This window comes from Chrysochloris asiatica, unplaced genomic scaffold, assembly GCF_000296735.1.
Source record: "Chrysochloris asiatica unplaced genomic scaffold, ChrAsi1.0 scaffold00205, whole genome shotgun sequence".
Lineage (NCBI taxonomy): Eukaryota > Metazoa > Chordata > Mammalia > Afrosoricida > Chrysochloridae > Chrysochloris > Chrysochloris asiatica.
In genome coordinates, this window is record NW_006408723.1 from 2,139,889 (window position 1) to 2,159,055 (window position 19,167).

The window sequence follows — 19,167 nt, forward strand, 5'->3', positions numbered from 1 at the left end:
CTCTTCTTCCTGAGAAGTTTCAAGATACCACTGTTGGTCATTTTGATGTAACTTAGGATTTAATTTTCGGCCTGTTACCTCTTTTGTCTGCTTGTCCTGCTCCACAATCCCTGTTCAGTCCGTTTTTCTAGTTGAAACAGTTCAGGGCCGGCTGTGGCCGTTTGGTTTTAATTGGAAACTGTCTCTTTAAATTTTGAGAGATCTGTGCGCATGCGTAGTAGAACCCTCCGAGGGTGGGGCTGGGATGCCCACTAGCTCAAGCACCCCTATAGTCACCAGAATGGAGGTACGCAGACAACAAGGGACCAATGAACAGCTACCAAAAGAGAAGAATGTCCACACCTTTATCTCAGCGGTTCTGCCAGGCGTCTGTGGCTGCTCCGATCTTTCCCCCACGTGGTCTCATCCAAGACGGCAGCTCCTGGAGCAGCCGAGCGTCCCGGACTAGAAAGCAATAGATTTCTTGCTTCTGCCACAAATTCCCCCAGCTGCGAGCCTTCTAACCTTCTAAGTATTCCTTTATATGTGGTTCAGAGTTCTGGGACCATCCCCTGAACCTGCTTGGTTGGGTATTCTGTGTTGTTGGCAGAGCTCTCTGCTATACGTCCACCCGATCCGCCATCTTGTTTGTTCTCTCTCGCTGGTTGGATTTTTAAGGGGAGGGGCTTGACGATCTTAATTAGGTTCTTATCACTTGAAAGAAATACTGAAAGAGCTTCATCGTTGAAGTGGTTTGTAATGGGTTATAACTAAATGAACTTCAATACAAGGAGCTCTGGTGGCGTGGTGGTTATGAGTGGCTGCTAATCTCAGGGTCAGCAGTTTTAAACTATCAGCTGTTCCACCGATGAAAGATAGGCTTTCTGCTCCCATAAAGATTTACAGACTCAGAAACCCTGTACAGGGTCAGTGTGAGTCGGCAGCAGCTCCACGGCACGTCACCACCACCTTTCATGGAGGGTATGGTGCGATCATTCTTGAGAACAGCGGTTGGGAGTGGGCTGCAAAGTCAACCACTCCCCTCCTTTTGCTACAAAACATCTACCTTTACATTTCCAATCCTCACAGTCAGTCCTGATAGCACTTATTCACTGTTGTACTACAAGAGTCCTATCCCTATCTCCTTTCATCAGCCCAACCCAGACAGATTGGATACTAGCTCAGTGGAGATTCTAACTTCCTCTGCACCCTCTGGAGTTAGACTCCCTCTTGAAAGCTTGTAAGCCAGTTTTTTTATATATTTTGGAGCTCTTTCACTGGGAGCATAGATATTTATTATGGTTATGTCATCTTGTTCAGTTATCCCTTTAATCATGAGATAATATCTATCTTTATCTATTATGCTGATTTTTGCCTTAAAGTTTATTTTATCAGAGATAAGTACTGCCACTACTGTTCATTTTTTATTGCAATTGTTGTTAGGTGCCATCATGTCGGTGCTGACTCATAGCAACCTTATGCACAGCAGAAGGAAACACTGCCCGATCCTGGGCCAACTGCCACTTGGCCATTCCATCTCTCTGGGGGATCTTCCTCTTTTTCTCAAACCCTCCACCTTACCAAGCATGATATCCTGTTGTGCATGATGTGTGGGAGATACGCATTTTCTTCCTATGACTTTAACTGTGAACCATTTGGAATTTTTTAAAGACAAGATGCTGGAATAAATTCCTGCTGTGGTGTAGAAATTGGTGCCATCCTTATTTTCTCTAGTCTTTTGTCTGGAATGCTCTATCCAGGGTTGTTGTTGTTAGTTGCCATTTAGTCGGTCCAACTCATAGCAACCTTATGCACAGCAGAACAAAACACTGTTCGATCATGGGCCAACCTCAGTATTGTTGCCACGCTTGAGTTCATTGATGCTGCCACTTGGCCAATCCATCTCACTGGGGGTCTTCCTCGTTTTCTCTGACCCTCCACCTTAACAAAAATGATATCCTTCTCCAGCGACTGATCCCCCCCTGACAATATGTCCGAAGTGTGAGAGACGAAGTTTGGCCATCTTGGCCTCTAAGGAGCACTCTGGCTGCATTTCTTCCAACACAGATCTGTTGGTTCTTTTGGCAGCCCATGGCACTTTCAATATTCTCCTCTAGAACCATAACTCAAAAACATCAATTTTTTACAGTCTTCCTTATTTACTGTCTAACTTTCACATGCATATGAGTTTATTGAAAATACCATGGCTTGAGTTAGGCACACCTCAGTCCCCAAGCTGACATCTTTGCTCTTCAACACTTTAAAAAGATCTTGTGCAGCAGATTTGCCTAATGCAGTACATCGTTTGATTTCTTGACTGCTGTTTCCATGAGTATTGATAGTTGATCCAAGAAGAATGAAGTCCTTGTTGTTTATTGGTCCAGTAGTGAGGATTTTTGTTTTCTTTATATTGAGATGCAATCCATACCTAAGGCTTTGGTCTTTGATCTTCACCAGTAAATCTTTTAAGTCCTCTTCACTTTCAGCAAGCAAGCTTGTATCATATGCATGTCGCAGGTGTTAATGAGTTTTCTAGCTTGGTATATTTTTTTCCATCCTTTGACTTTTAATCTGTTTTTGTCTTTTTGTGTAAGATGTTTCTCTTGAAGACAGCATATTGAAACATCTTGTTTTCTTATCTGTTCTGCCACATTCCGTCTTTTAACGGGTGTATTTAATCCATTTACACACAATGTAATTATTATTAGATATGGGGTAATTGCTGCTTTCTTTGTTCTTCATATCTTCTGAGTTCATGGTTTTTGTGTTCTATGTTGTGAGTTTCCTCCTAAGATTTTTAATGTTTTAAAGTTTCCACGTTCTTCTTGGATTTTCATTTTTTTGTTATGTTGTGAAGTGTTAATTTTCTTTGAGGTTATCTTATAGTCCATTAACTTTTCCCTCCATTTAGTTAAGTCTGTTTTATCCACTAATCTACCTGACCTTCTCACCGTCTAGATCCCTTTTCTTCAATGTTTACCTTCTTTCACCTTGTGTTTTGATCATAGACTGACCCGCCCAGATTCTCTTGAGTTTGTTCTTATAATTTTGTTCTGTTCTTGACTCTTCCATCTGTTGATTTAGTTCTGGAAGGTGCTGCCACATATGTCAGTCTCTGGTTGGTGTCTGTTCTTGTTGGTTCTCAGTCCACAGAGCTCCCTTTAGGATGTTTTGTAGCGCAGGGTTGGCTTTGGCAAAATCTCTTAGTTTCTGTTTATCCTGGAATCTTTTGATTATATCATCATAGTTGATTGACAGGTTTGTTTGATAAAGGATTCTTGGTTGGCAGTTTTTTTCTTTCAGGGTTTTATATATGTCTTCCCATTACCTTTGTGCCTGCATGGTTTCTGCTGAGACATCTGAGCTTAATCTGACTTGCTTGCCTTTGAATGTAACGTTTCTCTTTTCCCTAGCTGCTTTCTGGATTCTGTCCTCATCTTTGATTTTAGAGAGCTTGAGTATGATATTTCTTGGTGATTTTCTTTTGGGGTCTGCCCTTCCTGGGTTTGTTGAGCCTCTTGAATGCATACCTTTTTGGTTTTCAGGATGTTAGAGAAATTTCCTTCCAGCAGTTCTTCAACTATCTCCTCTGTGGGCTTGTGTGATTCTTCCTGTTCCGGAATGCTGATAATTGTTAAGGTATTCCAATTCATGTTGCCCAACATGAATCCTAGACATTCTTTAGATTTTTTTAATCCTTTTTTCTGCTTGTTCTTCTATCTTAGTGGTATTGAGAGATTTTTCTTCAAGCGAAGGGGGTGGTAGGCTGAGAAGGTGAATGTGAAGTTTTCCAGAGGAAGAAGGACAGAAAACCCAAGATGCTTGAGGAATTTGTCCAAAGTGGACTACTAAATAGAACTGAACCCCAAAGATCTGATTAGCAGGTGAAATTTTCTTAACTGCCTCTAAACCCTGCCTTTCCTTTCTACTAAATTCCCTTTGTTTAATTGCCCAGTTTTCTAACTTGAAAAAAAAAAAAAATATATATATATATATATTTTAAACTGTTTTCTATCAACTCATTGTCTGTACCCTTCTCTCTCTCTCTTTTCTCTAAAGCTTTTATTGTGACTTGAGTAATAGTATACATGGGAGAACATCAGTTTTGCATTCATCCTATCGTATTTTGTTTTAATGCAATGATTACAACCCCCTCCGTGCATCATCGTCTAACAGTATTTGCTTCTGTTCCCTCTGTTTTTTGTGGGTTTTTTTATGTACACAAAAACACTTCGGAATATATAATCATTTACACAACCAAAGGGCACATTCTGCAAGCCTGGCCACCAGCAAACAACCTTTCTCTTTCCATGAGTCTAGAGTCTTCAGTCGTCAGAGTGCTCTGTCTCTCCATGTCATCATCTCTGCCTCTATTTCTGGTGTCACTGCTTTTCTGTTTAGGTTCCCACATTTCGCTCATGCTCTTCTCCCTTGATGGTCCTGGGGTCTTCCTTTATATTATACAACTTCTACCTTTACAGTTGTGACAAGTCACAGTTAGTCATGATAACATTTATTCACTATTGAATTAATCGAATCCTATCCCCATCTCCTCTCCCAGACCTATTTAGACAAGATGAAAAGTATTCAATAGGGATTCTACGTCCTCCCGCACAGTCTGAAATTCAAGTCCTTGGAAATTTGTAAGCCAGCCACTTCATGCCTTTATTGCCCCCCATTTTAGGTAGCCAAGTCTAAGTTGCCCTTCCCTATCAACCCTGCATATTGAGGGTCTTGGCTTGATCATTGATGTGGACTCTTTTCCTCTCAGTTGGTATTTTGAGCTGCTACATCCATCAGTAAGGAGCTCTGGTAGCATAGGCTGCTAACCTGATGGTAATCAGTTCAAAAGAACCAGCAGTTCAATGGGAGAAAGATGAGGCTTTCTGCTCCCGTAAAGATTTATAGCCTCAGAAACCCTATACATGGTTGCTATGAGTTGGAACCGACTCCACAGCACACCACCACCACATCCATAACAATAGGTCAAGTTCATCAAATTATAGCAATTTATACTTGCTTCCTTCATCAATTTTTTTTTTTTTTTTTAACTTCCTCTGGTCATCGAGCCATTGAAGCCAGGTCAAATGGGTACTATAGGCAAGTTTGGTCATTCTTGTGCATCTCCCCCCACTTGGTATCAGCTGGACACTGCAAAATAAAAGACTTTACAATATCTAAGGTTATCATACAATATCACGTATATGTATCACAGACTGTAAGTCAGTACAGAACAAAGGTAGAGCTAAAGTGGTGAGCATTCTCTGAATTTTTGTAGCCAACAGAAAGGACCTTGGTGGCTTAAGCTTTGGTCCTCTAACCTAAAGGTCTAGGTTCACATCCACCAGCCTCTCCACAGGGGACAAAAAAAGATTTATAGTCTTGGAAACCCTATGGTTGCTATGAGTTGGAATCATATGAGTCAATGGCACTGATAGGTTGGTTTTGGTTTTTGGTAACCTATATAGAGTCCTATTGTGGCACCGTAGAGTAAGTACTGGACCGCAAGGTCGATTTGTACCACAAGGTGGTGGTTTAAACCCACCAGCTGCTCCTTGGAAACCCTATCCAGGGTCACTGCGTTGGAACTGACTAGAGAGCACTTAGCAACAACAACAACATACGGAAACAGACTGCCGTTCTTATTCATTGTAATCTCTTAACTTGCAGATTAGAAATATGGTTTCTAGTTGTATGTTCCTTAAACCAATATCTCCTGAGAGTCAAACAGTTTGAAGGACATACAGGTTTCTTAACTAGATTTAGATATCCCTGCCTGTCTATGTACCAGTACACTTTGGTATTTCACTGGTTTGTTACAAGAAAATTTCAACTCTAGAAATTCATGGAAGCATCCACTGGTGCTGATTTCAGGAGTTCTCACTTCTGCGAATGAGAAGATGTTGCTTTCTCGCTGCTTTAACCCTGCTGGTAGGCATTTTTCCTTTTGTCAACTTGGACTGGGACATGATGGAAATCTCTGACCGGATACCAGAGTTGCTAAACCAAACCAAACCAATGTATGATGTAGTTTTCTCTAGTGCTTGAACAAACTGAGGCCAGTAATAGTTTTCAGAGATGGGGTTCATCTCATCTTGGAACACTATGCTGTGTGCCCTCACCCCCTTGCCACAGTGACCCTGGCAGCAGAATGTTGGAGACAGTGTGCTTGGAGGAGGGCAAAGGCTGGAGAAAACGATCTACGGAATCTAGAGGCCACAGAGAGGCAGGCTCTGCAGGTTGTTAGGTGGGGATTGAATTGGGTAGCTGCTTCATAAGCAAGTAGTATGGTATGTACAGCCATTTTGTCCAGGGGAGTTGAGAGGCTCTCTCAAGTGACAGAATGAGAGTCAAGTTGCAGGAGCATCTTTTGATAGCATTTTTGTTTGTTGTAGTGCAATTTTCTCATGGGATTCACAGCTCATTTGTGAAAAAATACAAATAGCACCTTCCTTTGCCCAAAGATTGTATTTGGCTTTTAATTAAGTATATCTCATTGATTGAACAAATAGACTCAAAATTATGACAAAGTTTAAGTCAGTTTTAATAAAATACTAAGCTGCTTGGTTTGATGTGATATCTGCAATTGAGGTGTACATTTTATATTTAGGCAGAAAATGTATACAGAAGATATGGCCTTGGGAGTTTCAACTTTACCACCTCAGTGTGTGTCTTCTGACATAACTATTCATCCATACTCGTATTCTCCTTACACCCTTGAGTCTATACAGAAGGCTTGCTCAGTGCCTGGCTCTCAGTTTCAATACAACCAACGTTGTTACCGAGGTTTGCACAACGGTAAGCCCCGAAGTGAGCACAGCTGCCATCTTCCTCCAGAAATGGAAGGTTTTCCTAAGGTGAGTACATGCTGTGGGTTTTGTTGTGTGTGTGTTTTAATGTTTACAGTGAACATTTGGTAAATGTGTGAATAATATTTCAGCATTGCTTACCTTTTTTGTGAATTTTAAAGAATTGATATGATCTAACCTTTTATAGAATGGTTGAACTGCGAATACTTGTAAATTTGCAGTTAGGATTTAAATATATATATATATATATATATTTATGTGTGTGTTTGTGTTTAATACGGGTATTTTTCTTATTGTTTGTTATTTTTAATCTTTCCTGCAGAAAAAAACATATGATGAACCAAAGTTTGAGAGTAGACGGTCTGGTGGAACTATATCATCTGATGTAAAATCTGCTAGAGGTTCCCGTCATACATCGATTCATGGAAGAAACAGTTTGAAATCAGGTAAAAATAGCAGTCTCTACAGTGTTCGGTTAACCTCAGCCATCTACCACAGAGACGACACAGTTCTATGTAGGCTTGTTCCTGGTCATTGCTCTGAGCAGTGAGAGTGGGTAGTCAGGGATTTGAGGTCATCAGCCTCCTGTGCCATTCTGGAAGTCCTGTCTCTAGTTGTGTTGTGGATTTTGTAATATACCCTTAAAATGTACATCACGTAAAGCTCGTTTAACATTACACAGCAAGTATGTCGGTGATAACCTCGGATTTCAAATAAGGTCCTTGAAAAAGAAGAGCGTATATATGTGTGTGCGTGTGCGTATATGTATGTATACATATATATATGTGTGTGTGTGTTTTGTACTGTATTTAGTCATGTTCATTCCTGAAACAACTCATAATCAGTAGAAGGGAGAGTTTGTTGTTTAAATCCCATCCCAATCAATGCCAGAGCTGGTGCATTATAGTTACTCAGAAGACACTAGTTTTATTCATGCCAGAAGTTATGTTTGCTCTAGACTTGAAATCTGCTTTTCTAGTTTGGCTGAAAGGCATTGATTTTATAGGCTTCTGTTTTTCACTAGTGCAGTTTAATTACAGGCATCACCTATTTATATTATAACTTGAAACCTTGTAATCGTGTACTTACGGTGAATGGTCTACAACTTTATCTACAGGAATAACATATTACTTGGTGGATAAACTTTTTAAGAATAAACCATCTGGATCTGGTGCATGGAATTGTGAAAAGAAAGAGTTCTAGTTAATTGTAGTAACTCTGACCTTTTAATTAAATACAAAAGTTTTATGATGCTATAATCTACATCATCATGCCTTTGTATTTGAAGGAAAAAAATAGGGGAAAGTATATTAAGTTGAATTTATTTCCCTTCCTCCAGTTTATTCAACTGACAAAATAGGAAAATCTTACACACTTAAATGTATTGGAGTCTCTTTAAATGTACAAAACTTTAAAGTGTCTGTCTATCTACATCATGAAGTTGAGGTAGATATTTCATACATTGTAGAACTACATTTTGATTTTCTGCATGGTGGCCCCACCAGAGTGATTCATCCTTCTGGTCACTCATTCTTTATAGTATTACACAAAATAGCAACATCTTTAGCCATGGTTAGGATGTTTTCATGACAACCTGTTATTGCATAAAAGGAGACTTCTTATATATAATGTAAGTTTGAGGACAGGCCAACAAGCTATATCTAAATTTTGACACCTACTTTTGATTTTACAATTACAGATGTCTATCATAAACGAACAGACAGAAAGTCCAGAATCATTGAAAAAAGCGATGGATCTACCTCCAAGCCTGAGTTTGAATATACCAGGTTGGACTTTCCTGAACTTCAGGGTACACAGAACAATGGTATAATAGAAACACCAAAGCAACCCAAATGGGGCCCTTTGCGCTCTGCTACAACCGACATTTCTCTTCTAAGAGAAATAAAACCATCCGCCATATTGTCAGAGGTCAGTTGATGTTCATTCGCTTTCTTTCTCTTCCCTTTCTTTGACAATAATGGCTTGCAATATGCCTCAGATCTACCAGGTTGTGGCATTTTATGTCCACTGACCCCTACATCTTTATAAGAAGTCATTTTCTGGTTAAATTGCTATGAAAGAGGTGGGGCTGGTTAATCTGGAACAGCTGGTTTCATTGGACAGATGTTTGATTGTCTTTGTACCTGTTGTTGGCCTTGGGGTATGTGGGCTAGCAGAGCAGTCATGGAACTCCTCATGTCCTCATCAAGTAGTGGGGAGACTCAGATCACTCCAGAGTCAGTGAAAACTTAGTGCTCCTGAGCTTTCCAGGTTACGTGGGAGACATAGGCAGGGACATGAGTGGATGGGAGGAAGAATGACGTATTACGTGTGAGTGTTATATTGGATGTGAAATAAGCTATATAATGTTTATGTACGATGCACCATCCTGAATGTATAAGTATATAGTCTCCCTCTTTTATTGAATTTTGCCTTTTTTTAAAAAAATTTTGCTTCTGAAATAAACACCCAAATTTTTTTGCTACAAAATCTTAGAACCCTTTATTAAACAAAAATTTCAAAATGTAAACTTACTGACATATCTTCCATCTACACATCTCAAGGCAGTGTTTCCATCTCTCTAGCCTTTCTCCAAGGAATTCTGTGCTTTTCAGTTTACACCACATCAAAATTTTGAGGTTTGACAACCTCAAGGGACTTTTGGTGGCACTGTAAGATAAGCATTGAGCTGCTAACTGCAAGGTTGGCAGTTCAAACCCACAGCCACTGCTGAGGAGAAAGATGAGTCTGTCCGTTCCTGTAAAGATTTATAGCCTTGGAACCATAGACTGGACTTTATTGGGTTACTGTGAGTCAGAATCAATTTGATGGCAGTGTTTTTGAAAGAGCACAAATTGTGTTTCTTTGAAATGTTCTTAGAGTTTTGGGAACAAAAACAATCTGAAGAGGCAAGTCTGAAGGGGCAAGATCAGGGCTGCAGGGTGTGTATAGTAAGGTTTCCTCACACAATTCTCGTAGGACAGTCCTTACTACTCTCAAAGAATAGGCAGCTGCATTGTTATGATAGAAAAAATTCTTCGAAATAACTTTTCCTGACCTTTTTCTCACCATTTCAGTTTTCCATTTTCTTAAAATTTCTCCTTGGTAAGACTCCACAATCATCCTTTATCCTGCGAGAAAATTCATCAAGAATTACCCCTTTGGGATCTCAAAAAATTGTCACCATAACCCAAGCTGATCTCGCTGCCTTAATTTTAAGGTGGATGAGCAGATTCCCTCAGAAGCCACTGTTTTGGTTGGACTTTGTTCTCTGGATTGTATTAGTAAATCCAAGACTTACCCCAGTTATGATTCCATAACATTTTCTTCATTTGCTTCTATCTTAACCAAAAGGCTGATGCTGAAAGTCAGCTCCATGCAACACTTAAACTTACAGAATCTATTCAACTGAATGATGACTGTGGGAAGGATGGTCTCAAAATTGAAAATGTTGAACTGTGTGAGATCCCAACTTTAGGAGCTGTTGTGTCAGTGGTAATTCGATGATCTTTTTACACTGGTTTCTGGACTTCAGCCACCATCTTTATTTTTGTTAAGATTGATTATCTTCTCTTGGTTCAGCTTTGAGGTCTTCCTCCCAACCTTGCTTAAAATGCTTGGTACATCTAAAAAATGTGGTTTTATGAGGGATAGCGTTTGTATTAACTTATTATAAACCTTCAATGACTTGGGTAAATGATTACTTGAATTTCATTTAAAATTTGATATTAACCCTGTTCTCAAAATAATTTTTTTCCATGGCACAGGTGTTTTTTGTTGAAAACACCCTCACAAGACTAAGACAAGTATATGATTAAGAGAACTTGTCTGCAGCCATCCATTCCTCATGTTGTTGTTGTTACGTGCTGTAGAGTCAATTCTGACTCATAGTGAGTCTGTATAGAGTTTCTGAGGAGTGACTGGTGATTTTGAACTGCCGACCTTGAGGTTCAAACCAACCTTGAGGTCGAGTGCTAATCTTTTTTTTTTTTTTTAAAGTTTATATTGTGAATTATGTGTTAGTTTACATGGGTGAACATTATCTTTTCATTCATCCTGTCGTATTTTGTTTCATTGCAATGATCATAATACCCTGCATGCATCATCAAACAACCAAAGGGTACATGCTTGCCCCCCGGCTGCCAGCACACAGCCCCTCTTCCTTCCTAAGTTGAGTCCCCAGCCATTCCTTTCTGCCTTCATCCCTAGTGTCACTGCCTTCCCGGACAAGGTCTCGTACTTCGCTTTTCTGCTTTGATGGTTCCAGGGATCTCCGCTCCTGGACTGCAAAATCAGCCATTGTCCTCCTTTTGTTACCAAACATTTACATTTACCTTTCCAACACTCACTGTCAGACCTGATAGCAGTCATTCCCTGTTGAACCACAGGAGTCCTTTCCCCCTCACCTTTTATCAACCCCATCCAGACAGATTGGAAAAAATTCAGTGGAGGTTCTACCTTTCCCTGTATCCTTTGGAGCTAGGTTCCCTATTGAAAGCTTGTAAGCCAGTCATTTCTTGCCTTTGTGGTCCCCCCATTTTGGGTAGCCAGTGTCTAAGTTCTCCATCCCTGTCGACCCTGTGTACCATGTGGTTGGGAATGATCCTCACTATAGAGAATGTCTGCTCCTTTGTCATACTGCATCCACAAGCATAGGTCAAGTTCATCCACTTATAGTGGGTTACTCCTTTTTTTTTCTTCTTTTCTTCTTTCTTCCTCTAGTTGTGTTTTGATCATCCAGCCATTGATGCCAGGTCAAATAGGTACTATCTGAAAGTGTGGGTGTTCTTGTGCGTCTCCTCTCACTTTATATCAGCTGATGCTTCACACTCCTTTCTAGTCCTCTAGGGCAATGTCTCTGCCCCTAGGTCCAGGAGTCCCCAGGTCACGTCATACTGCTGGTTAACCAGGTCTCAATCCAGGTTAACAGGAGTCTATTGAATGTGGTCGGACTTTGTTCACAACTTCATTGCTGTTATTCCCCCACCTCCCCTTATCGGCGACCAACGTGGTCTGCAGCAGGACCATATGCCTGCTAGTGTATACCATTTGAGTTTCAGTCTTAGGAGGGTGTTTGCCTTGAGGGGACCTGACCACTTGCCTTGATGGCTCCCTGGGGAACAACTTGCTTGTTCTTGCAGTAGTCAGTTGGACTGCTGTTACTGTTTATGATTTTTCCTTCTGCTCTTTCTTTCAAGAAATATATTCTGTTCTTCTAGCTGCTCCAGACTGGTCTGCTTGTCCTTTCAAGTGGAAATGTCCCACCTCAGAAGATTCTGGATGGGAATCAGGATTCCACCTATGGTCTTGTGCACTGCAGAGGCTCCAAAGGAAGCCTCCTTAACTGGGCAAGTTCTAGCCCCATTTTAGGTATTCCAGTTGAGTCAGCGGCACTTCACAACAACAACAACAATCAGTTATAGGCTGAAGACGGATTTACAAGCTTTCTGTGGTGGTGTTTCTGGCTATTCCTCTCTCTCCCATTCAAGTGTCTATTTTACAATAGTGGGCAAGGGAATCCAAGATTCAAAAAACAGCCAAGCATCTTAACATCATTTCCCCACTTTTACCCATTCAAACCATGCCTCAATCTTTGTATCCACAAGCTCTGTTTCATGTTTGTGCTTATGTCGTTCTTTACCTCTGTCCTATTTAGCCCATGTAAACCTGCCTAGCTATTCTCCCATCTGCCTTATTTTTCCTTTCCCATTCCCCTTCTAGTGTATGCATCCACCAGCACCCAAACTATCCTGTGTCTCTTCCATACCCTGTACTTCATTATTGTCGGGGTGTGCCCTCGACATAGTTGTGTTGTTCACGAGTGTTTGGTTCACGAGGAGGGTAGATCGAGCGGCGATAGGGATAGCGAAAGAATACACAGACAAACAGAAGAAGGGAGACAATGAGGCACCCCAAAGCCAGGGTGGATGCATCACACTGGTGGGCAGATTTGGGAGTATAGGCATCATGGCCTCTGCAGGCAGCAACTCACTGCCCTGCAATCTTTACTGCATGCCTTCCAACCAGTAATGCACAGCTGGGGAGGCTCGGGGCTCTGCTTTATTCAGGGGAGGAGCTTCACATCAAGCTGAGAGGGACCTTTACAGAAGAAGAATGGTATTATTCAGACAAGACAATCTTTAAAATAAGTTAAGCCAGTAAACCTTACTTAAACCAATATTCCTTTCTTCCTTACTGGGTTTAACCTTCACTTGGATCAAACTGATTGAACCCAGGGTGGTCAGAGGGCGTTGCCCCCTTTGTCCTTAGTCCCATATTCCCAGAATTTACTGCTCCACCCCAAGTGAATATACCCCGGGCAGTTCCTCTCCAGAGCCTCCCTGCTTAATCCCAGTAAACCTGTCCTTGTTCATCCTCTGAGGAAGTTTTACTGCCTTGATTCTAGGGGGAAAATCTTAACCTTAGAAACTTAGGGGAATATTGCATTTTTCTTGTGGACATCCAGGGCTCATGTTTGGAATTAAATAAATATAACTGAACACTAAGATGAAAAACAATTTGCTATTAACCGCCAAGTGGCTAGATCTGTTACACTCGGGCCTATAGGGCCTCGAACCTCTGCACGGTCTACAACACATTATCTTGTGCTTATTCCCTACCCTGTGCTCCACCTTCCTCTCCCTCCCCTTCACCCCACCCCATACACCCCAGTAACCAACAAAAACGTAAAAAACAATAATAGTAAAATAAAAGATAAAATTTTCCCCTCCTTTTAGTGTGGGTGTTTTTACTTAGTCTTTCACAATAATGCACCTATGCCATATTTCTCCTTTTGTGACTGACTGATTTCACTCAGCATAATGTCCTCAGGTTCATCCATGTTATACGGTGGCTTGCTGCTTGTTTTTCTTTAGGGTAGCATAATATTTCATTGTGTGTATGTACCAAAGTTTGTTTATCCATTCTTCCATTGATGGGCACTTAGGCTATCTCCATTTTTTTGCTATTGTAAATAGTGCTGCTATGAACATTAGTGTGCATCTATCAACTCGTGTTAAGGCTCATATTTCTTGTGGATAAATACAAAGTAGAGGAATTGTTGGATCATAAGGTATTTCTATTTCTATTTCCAATCTTCTGAGGAAGCGCCATACTGTTTTCCAGAGTGGTTGGACCATTTTGCAATTCCACCGCATGAGGCTTTCTGCTCCCTTAAAGATTTGCAGCCTCGGAAACCCTGTGCAGGGTCACTATGAGTTGGAACTGACTCCATGGTACTTACAACAACAACAACTTTTTTAATCTTTGCTATTATTGCTGGTAAGGAGCTCTGGTAGCGTAGTGGTTACAAATCGGGCTGTGAATCTTAAGGTCAGCAGTTCGAAACTACCAGCTACTCCACAGGAGAAAGATGAGGCTTTCTACTCCCGTAAAGATTTACACCTTCGGAAACCCTGTACAGGGTCACTATGGGTCGGAACCGACTTGACGGCACTTAACAACAACAACATTATTGCTGGTGAGAGATGATATCTCATTGTTTTGATTTGCATCTGTCTAATAGCTAGTGATCCTGAACATTTCTGCATATGTTTATTGGCTGCCTGGATCTCCTCCTTGGTGAAGTGTCTATTCATGTCCTGTACCAATTTTTTAATTGGGTGATTTGTCTTATTCTTGTAAAGGTATTGTAGGTTCCTATATATTTTAGAAATTAGTCCTTGTCTGATGTGTCATTGCAAAATATTTTTTTCCCATTCTATGGGCTCCCTTTTTACCCTCTTGGTGAAGTCTTTTGATGCACTTTAGTTTTTAATTTTTAGTATGTCCCAATCATCTGTTTTGTCTGTTTTTGTTTGTGTACGTTTCAAAATGTTTGGTATGCCCTCTATTAGAGCTCTCACATTTGTCCCTATTTTTTCATTGATGGTCTTTGTAATTCTGGGATTCACATTTAGGTCTTTAATCCATGTTGAGTTGGTTTTTGTGTAAGGTGTGAGGTAAAGGTCTTGTTTCAGTCTTTTGCATATCGCTTTCCAGTGTTGCCAGCACCATCTGTTGAAGAGACCATCTCCACCTCATGCAGTATACTTAGGTACTTAGTTGAAAATCAGATGGCTGTATGTGGATGGGTTAATTTCTGGATTTTCAATTCTGTTCCATTGATCAAATGTATCTTTCATTATACCAGTACCAGGCTATTTTGACCACTGTAGCTATGCAGTAAATTTTGAAATCAGGGAGTGATTGCTCTTCTTCTTAAGCAGTGCTTTGCTTATCCTGGGTCTCTTTCCTTTCCATATAAAGTTTGTAATTGTTTTTTTCCATCTCTTTGAAGAATGTCATTGGAATCTGAATTCGGATTACATGTTATGTGTAAATTGCTTTGTGCTGTATTGACATTTTCACAATGTTAAGTCTTCCTATCCAGGAGCATGGTATATTCTTCCAGTTTTGTAAGTCTCTTTTGGTTTCTTGTAGTAGTGCTCTGTAGTTTTCTTTGTATAGGTCCTTTGTTTCTCTAGTTACATTTATTCCTAGATACATCATCCTTTGGCTGGCTATTTTAAATGGTATTGTTTTCTTAATGTCCTTTTCAGTACTGTCATTACTGGTATAGAGGAATCCAGATGATTTTGTTTGTTTGTTTGTTTTTTAGTGAGAATGAGGTTATCTTTTTTCGATTTTGCAAAAGCAGGCGCCCAACCCCATAGACAAGGGTAGATGCGCCGTGTGGCCATTTGACAATGAGTTTTATTAACTTAACTCAGAAAAGCCTCTCCTCCATTTTCCCTTTACTGGGTACTTTGGAGTTTATAATCTTTCCTGATGGTACCCTACTAGCCCCTACAGGGAGCCATTCTCATTTAAAGTTAGTTTCATCCTGTCTTCATAAACTTCCCCTACTTCTTTGATGGGTATATTCTTACTTTAAAAGCTTCTAGAAGGTCAGACTAGTCCCTCCTCTTCTCAGAGTTCCCTTTTGTGCCAACTTGCTACATCCAAGATTTCCTTGATTCTGAAGATGGATCTCCGACAGCTATTTCTCACAAATATTTCTTAAATCTATTTAGTATCTGTTGGCTCTTTTCTTTATAAAGTGCACCATTTCTCACTGTCCCTAAGAGTACAGCTAATTATGCCTATATTGAACAAATTACATGTACTTGATATCTTAAAGCAGTTTTAGATTCATGGTTGAAGAAACCGAGGCCACTCAGAGAGGTGAAGCAGAGTTTCCTATTAAGCCGGCTGACTCATAAGAGCTAATTTCTCCAGATTCTGAGCCTGGAATGGAGGGCAACACAACAAGGGCCTATATGGGGTCAGAGTCAGGGAGGGGCCACGCTGCATACCTGTTTGAAGGGAGGGGGAAAACCGTGAAGATTGGTCCAATTCAATAACCTGATTAGCATTCGAGCTTATCTCTTGGGAGGGGATGATTGGTCCCATTCAGTAACCCAATTAGCATTTTAGCTTGCCTCCTGGGCAGAGAGGGCAGTGAATGATTTTTACCTTTTCCTGTTCAGATATACAAATAAATGTACAAAAGCCAATCTCCAGCCCATAGGCACACAGCCTTATTCAGTCCCTGGGCCTAGAGTCCATAGCTGCTCCATTTCACCACTTCTGCCACCATCTCTGTTGTCTCTGCTTCTTCAGGCAGATATCCCAAGTTCCACTGAAGCCCTTCCTTCTTGATATCTTGGGACTGTCCATTTCTGAAATGAAAAATAACTATTTCCTCCTTTTAGTTACATATCTTCTACAGTTATAGTTCTGACCATGACAACCAGCACTACGATTGAAATAATACTATCTCATCAGCATCATTCCGTACCCCCTTTCACCAGGCACATCTGGAAAACAGCAAAACTAGTCAGTGGGGATTTTCCCTTGACCCCTTATTCTAAAACCAAGCACACCCATGAAAATATGTCAAGTCAGCCAATTATCGCAATTGTTGTTAAGTGCCGTTGGGTCGACTCCAACCAATAGCAATCCTGTATAGGGTTTCCAAGGAGCAGCTGGTGAGCTCGAACCACCAACCTTGCAGTTCAGACAGTTTTGCAGTCTTGCACATTAACCCACGGCGCCACACCAGAATAGTAATGTCTAAATTGCCCATACTACCAATCCAGTACACTGAGAAGACATGCATGTACCTCGATCTGAAGAGACTCATTCCAGTAAGCAAAAGTCCAAATTGTAGCAGCTGATGCTTGCTCAGAGTATTAAACATCTTCATATTCATCTGGTCAGGTTCTAGTCAACTGAACTACCCTAACCATCCAAGCTAGGTCAAATGAGTACCAGCTGCAAGCGTAGGAGTTCACACACACCTCCCTGAACTTCAAAACATTCAGCTTTTCCTCTTATTTCATCTCAAGATCAGTGGTGTGTCAGCAAGAATATTGCTGGCTGGTTCCCTTCAACTTTTGGTCCTAGAAAGGGGTTTTCTTTAATGGGACAACTTTCCTTGCCTAGAAGCCTCTGAAACTCAAAATGCCAAACTGTCTTTTTTTTTTTTTTTTTTTTAAACTCAACCGTTCTGGGTGGGCATGCATGTCCTTTCAAATGCAAATATGTCAACTCAGGTTCTGGCTCAAGATACCCCCTTAAAGTTCCAATGAATCCATTCAAATATAGACCAAAGGCCAGCTTACAGACTTCTGTAATCATAATTCCCAATATTCATATTACATATTTTACAATATTTTATTTTACAATCATCAGCAGGAGAAGCCAATATCCATAAGGTAATCAAACACATTAATCTTTTTTTTTTTCATTTTAACCTTTTAAAACACAAGTTCCCTCCACCCTGGACTAACCCCCTTCACAGGCCTTGGACCTCAGACAGGTGAATTCCAGTAAACCCTATAGGGCCTTAGAAGCTGTATTCCTTTCAGCTGAAACATTTTATCCCATTCCCCTTTGTTCTTTCTCCCACAAAACCTTACAAAGAATTTTTTTTGGCTCTGAATCTCACTCACAACACCAAATCATGACTTCCTCTGAATTTACACTAGTCTTCAAACTCAGGGCATGACAGAACATCTAATATCTGTCTAAATTCCAACTACTAATATGAGAAAAACGAAGATTGAGGTGGCTATATTTTTCCACTTTCTAAACCACCCCTCTAACCAGTTAGTTAATTCTAGCGTTTTCAGCCCATTCATTAGTTACAATGGTTAATTCTGGCAGGACCTTTGTGATAGTTCCATCAGGAGCTGTGTTGTTAGGGATACCACATTTAGCTCCCAATATTACACATACCACCCTCCTTTTTGGCTAGCATCATGTCTAGTGCCCTTCTGTTTTCCCAAGCCATCTGGCTAGTGGCATAACTTTGGCTAGCTACCCCTTGTAGGGCATCTCTGGTGTCACTTATGAAGCTGTCACTTACCAAGAGATCCAGGGAGAGCTCTCTGGCCTCAAGATTACTCATGTTGCTCAGGTTTCTTGCAGAACGCTAGGGTGAAGGGAATTGCCAGCTGGACCAATGCGCACATCCCAATCCAATTAAATGGCAGTAAATCTTGGACATTCCCTTTTCCACATTACTCTGAGGGCCAAATAGGACACTGCTAGGTTCACCGGTGACATTTTGGACGTGGGTGTAAGTTGTCAATTCTCCTATGGGTACTGTGAACTCTGCTTCCTGCCTTCAAAGACAAGAAGAGTGGTTCATCATCCCTATGGAGATGAACTTGTCTTTGACAAACCCTTATGAGTTTAATTTCCCCAAGTGTCCTTGTCTCAGTACAGAGCCAACCTGCAGGACATGTCCAAAGCCCAGCTATGCAAACATGGCAATCACTTTTATTGAGAGCTTGCACTGAATATTTAACCCATTCTACTACCCAAGCGTTCACACACCTATATTCTGTTTCTACTTCTAATGTTTGTCTTAGGTCTTACCTCAATCTCTTCTACTCTTTCCAGGGTCATTCTTAAAGATTTCCTTAGGAGGGATAACAGGAAAAAGGCTTGGGTTTGATGCTGAAGTCAGGGAAGTGATGAATTGGAATACAAATCGACTCATAGCATCCCACCTAGGGATATGGGCATCCATTCCATAGTCCTGGATTACTACTCTTGGCTCCCTATAATTGAGATAAGCACAGGATACTCCAATTTTCCACAGGATAAAACTTGGCAAACACCTAATTTGATGGTTTGAGGGAAAGATGCCATAGTTACATCTACTATCAACATTATTGGCTGGTCCTAGGCAAAAGCCCTTTGCAGCTCCCCCATGGTTATGATACATTTTAGCCATATTAGCTTCCAAACGCACCACATCTTCTCAGGGACAGGTTAGAACCCCTGGGCCCTAGGCCCCTCTTACTCTGGTTTCCTCTCCACCCCTTTACCCTGAGTCCTCTCCTACTAAACAGGGATTAAGGAA

General features: G+C 40.8%; 1 protein-coding gene across 1 annotated transcript in view; it reads left to right on the forward strand.

Annotated features, from left to right (window-relative positions):
* The window catches only part of SECISBP2 (SECIS binding protein 2), a 76,514-nt gene that overhangs the window by 10,921 nt on the left and 46,426 nt on the right, over positions 1–19,167 (forward strand). Inside the window, exons 3-5 of the mRNA XM_006872590.1 lie at positions 6,590–6,836; positions 7,111–7,234; positions 8,488–8,717. Coding sequence (XP_006872652.1) covers positions 6,590–6,836; positions 7,111–7,234; positions 8,488–8,717 — 601 coding nt within the window. The remainder of the gene's footprint in view (positions 1–6,589; positions 6,837–7,110; positions 7,235–8,487; positions 8,718–19,167) is intronic.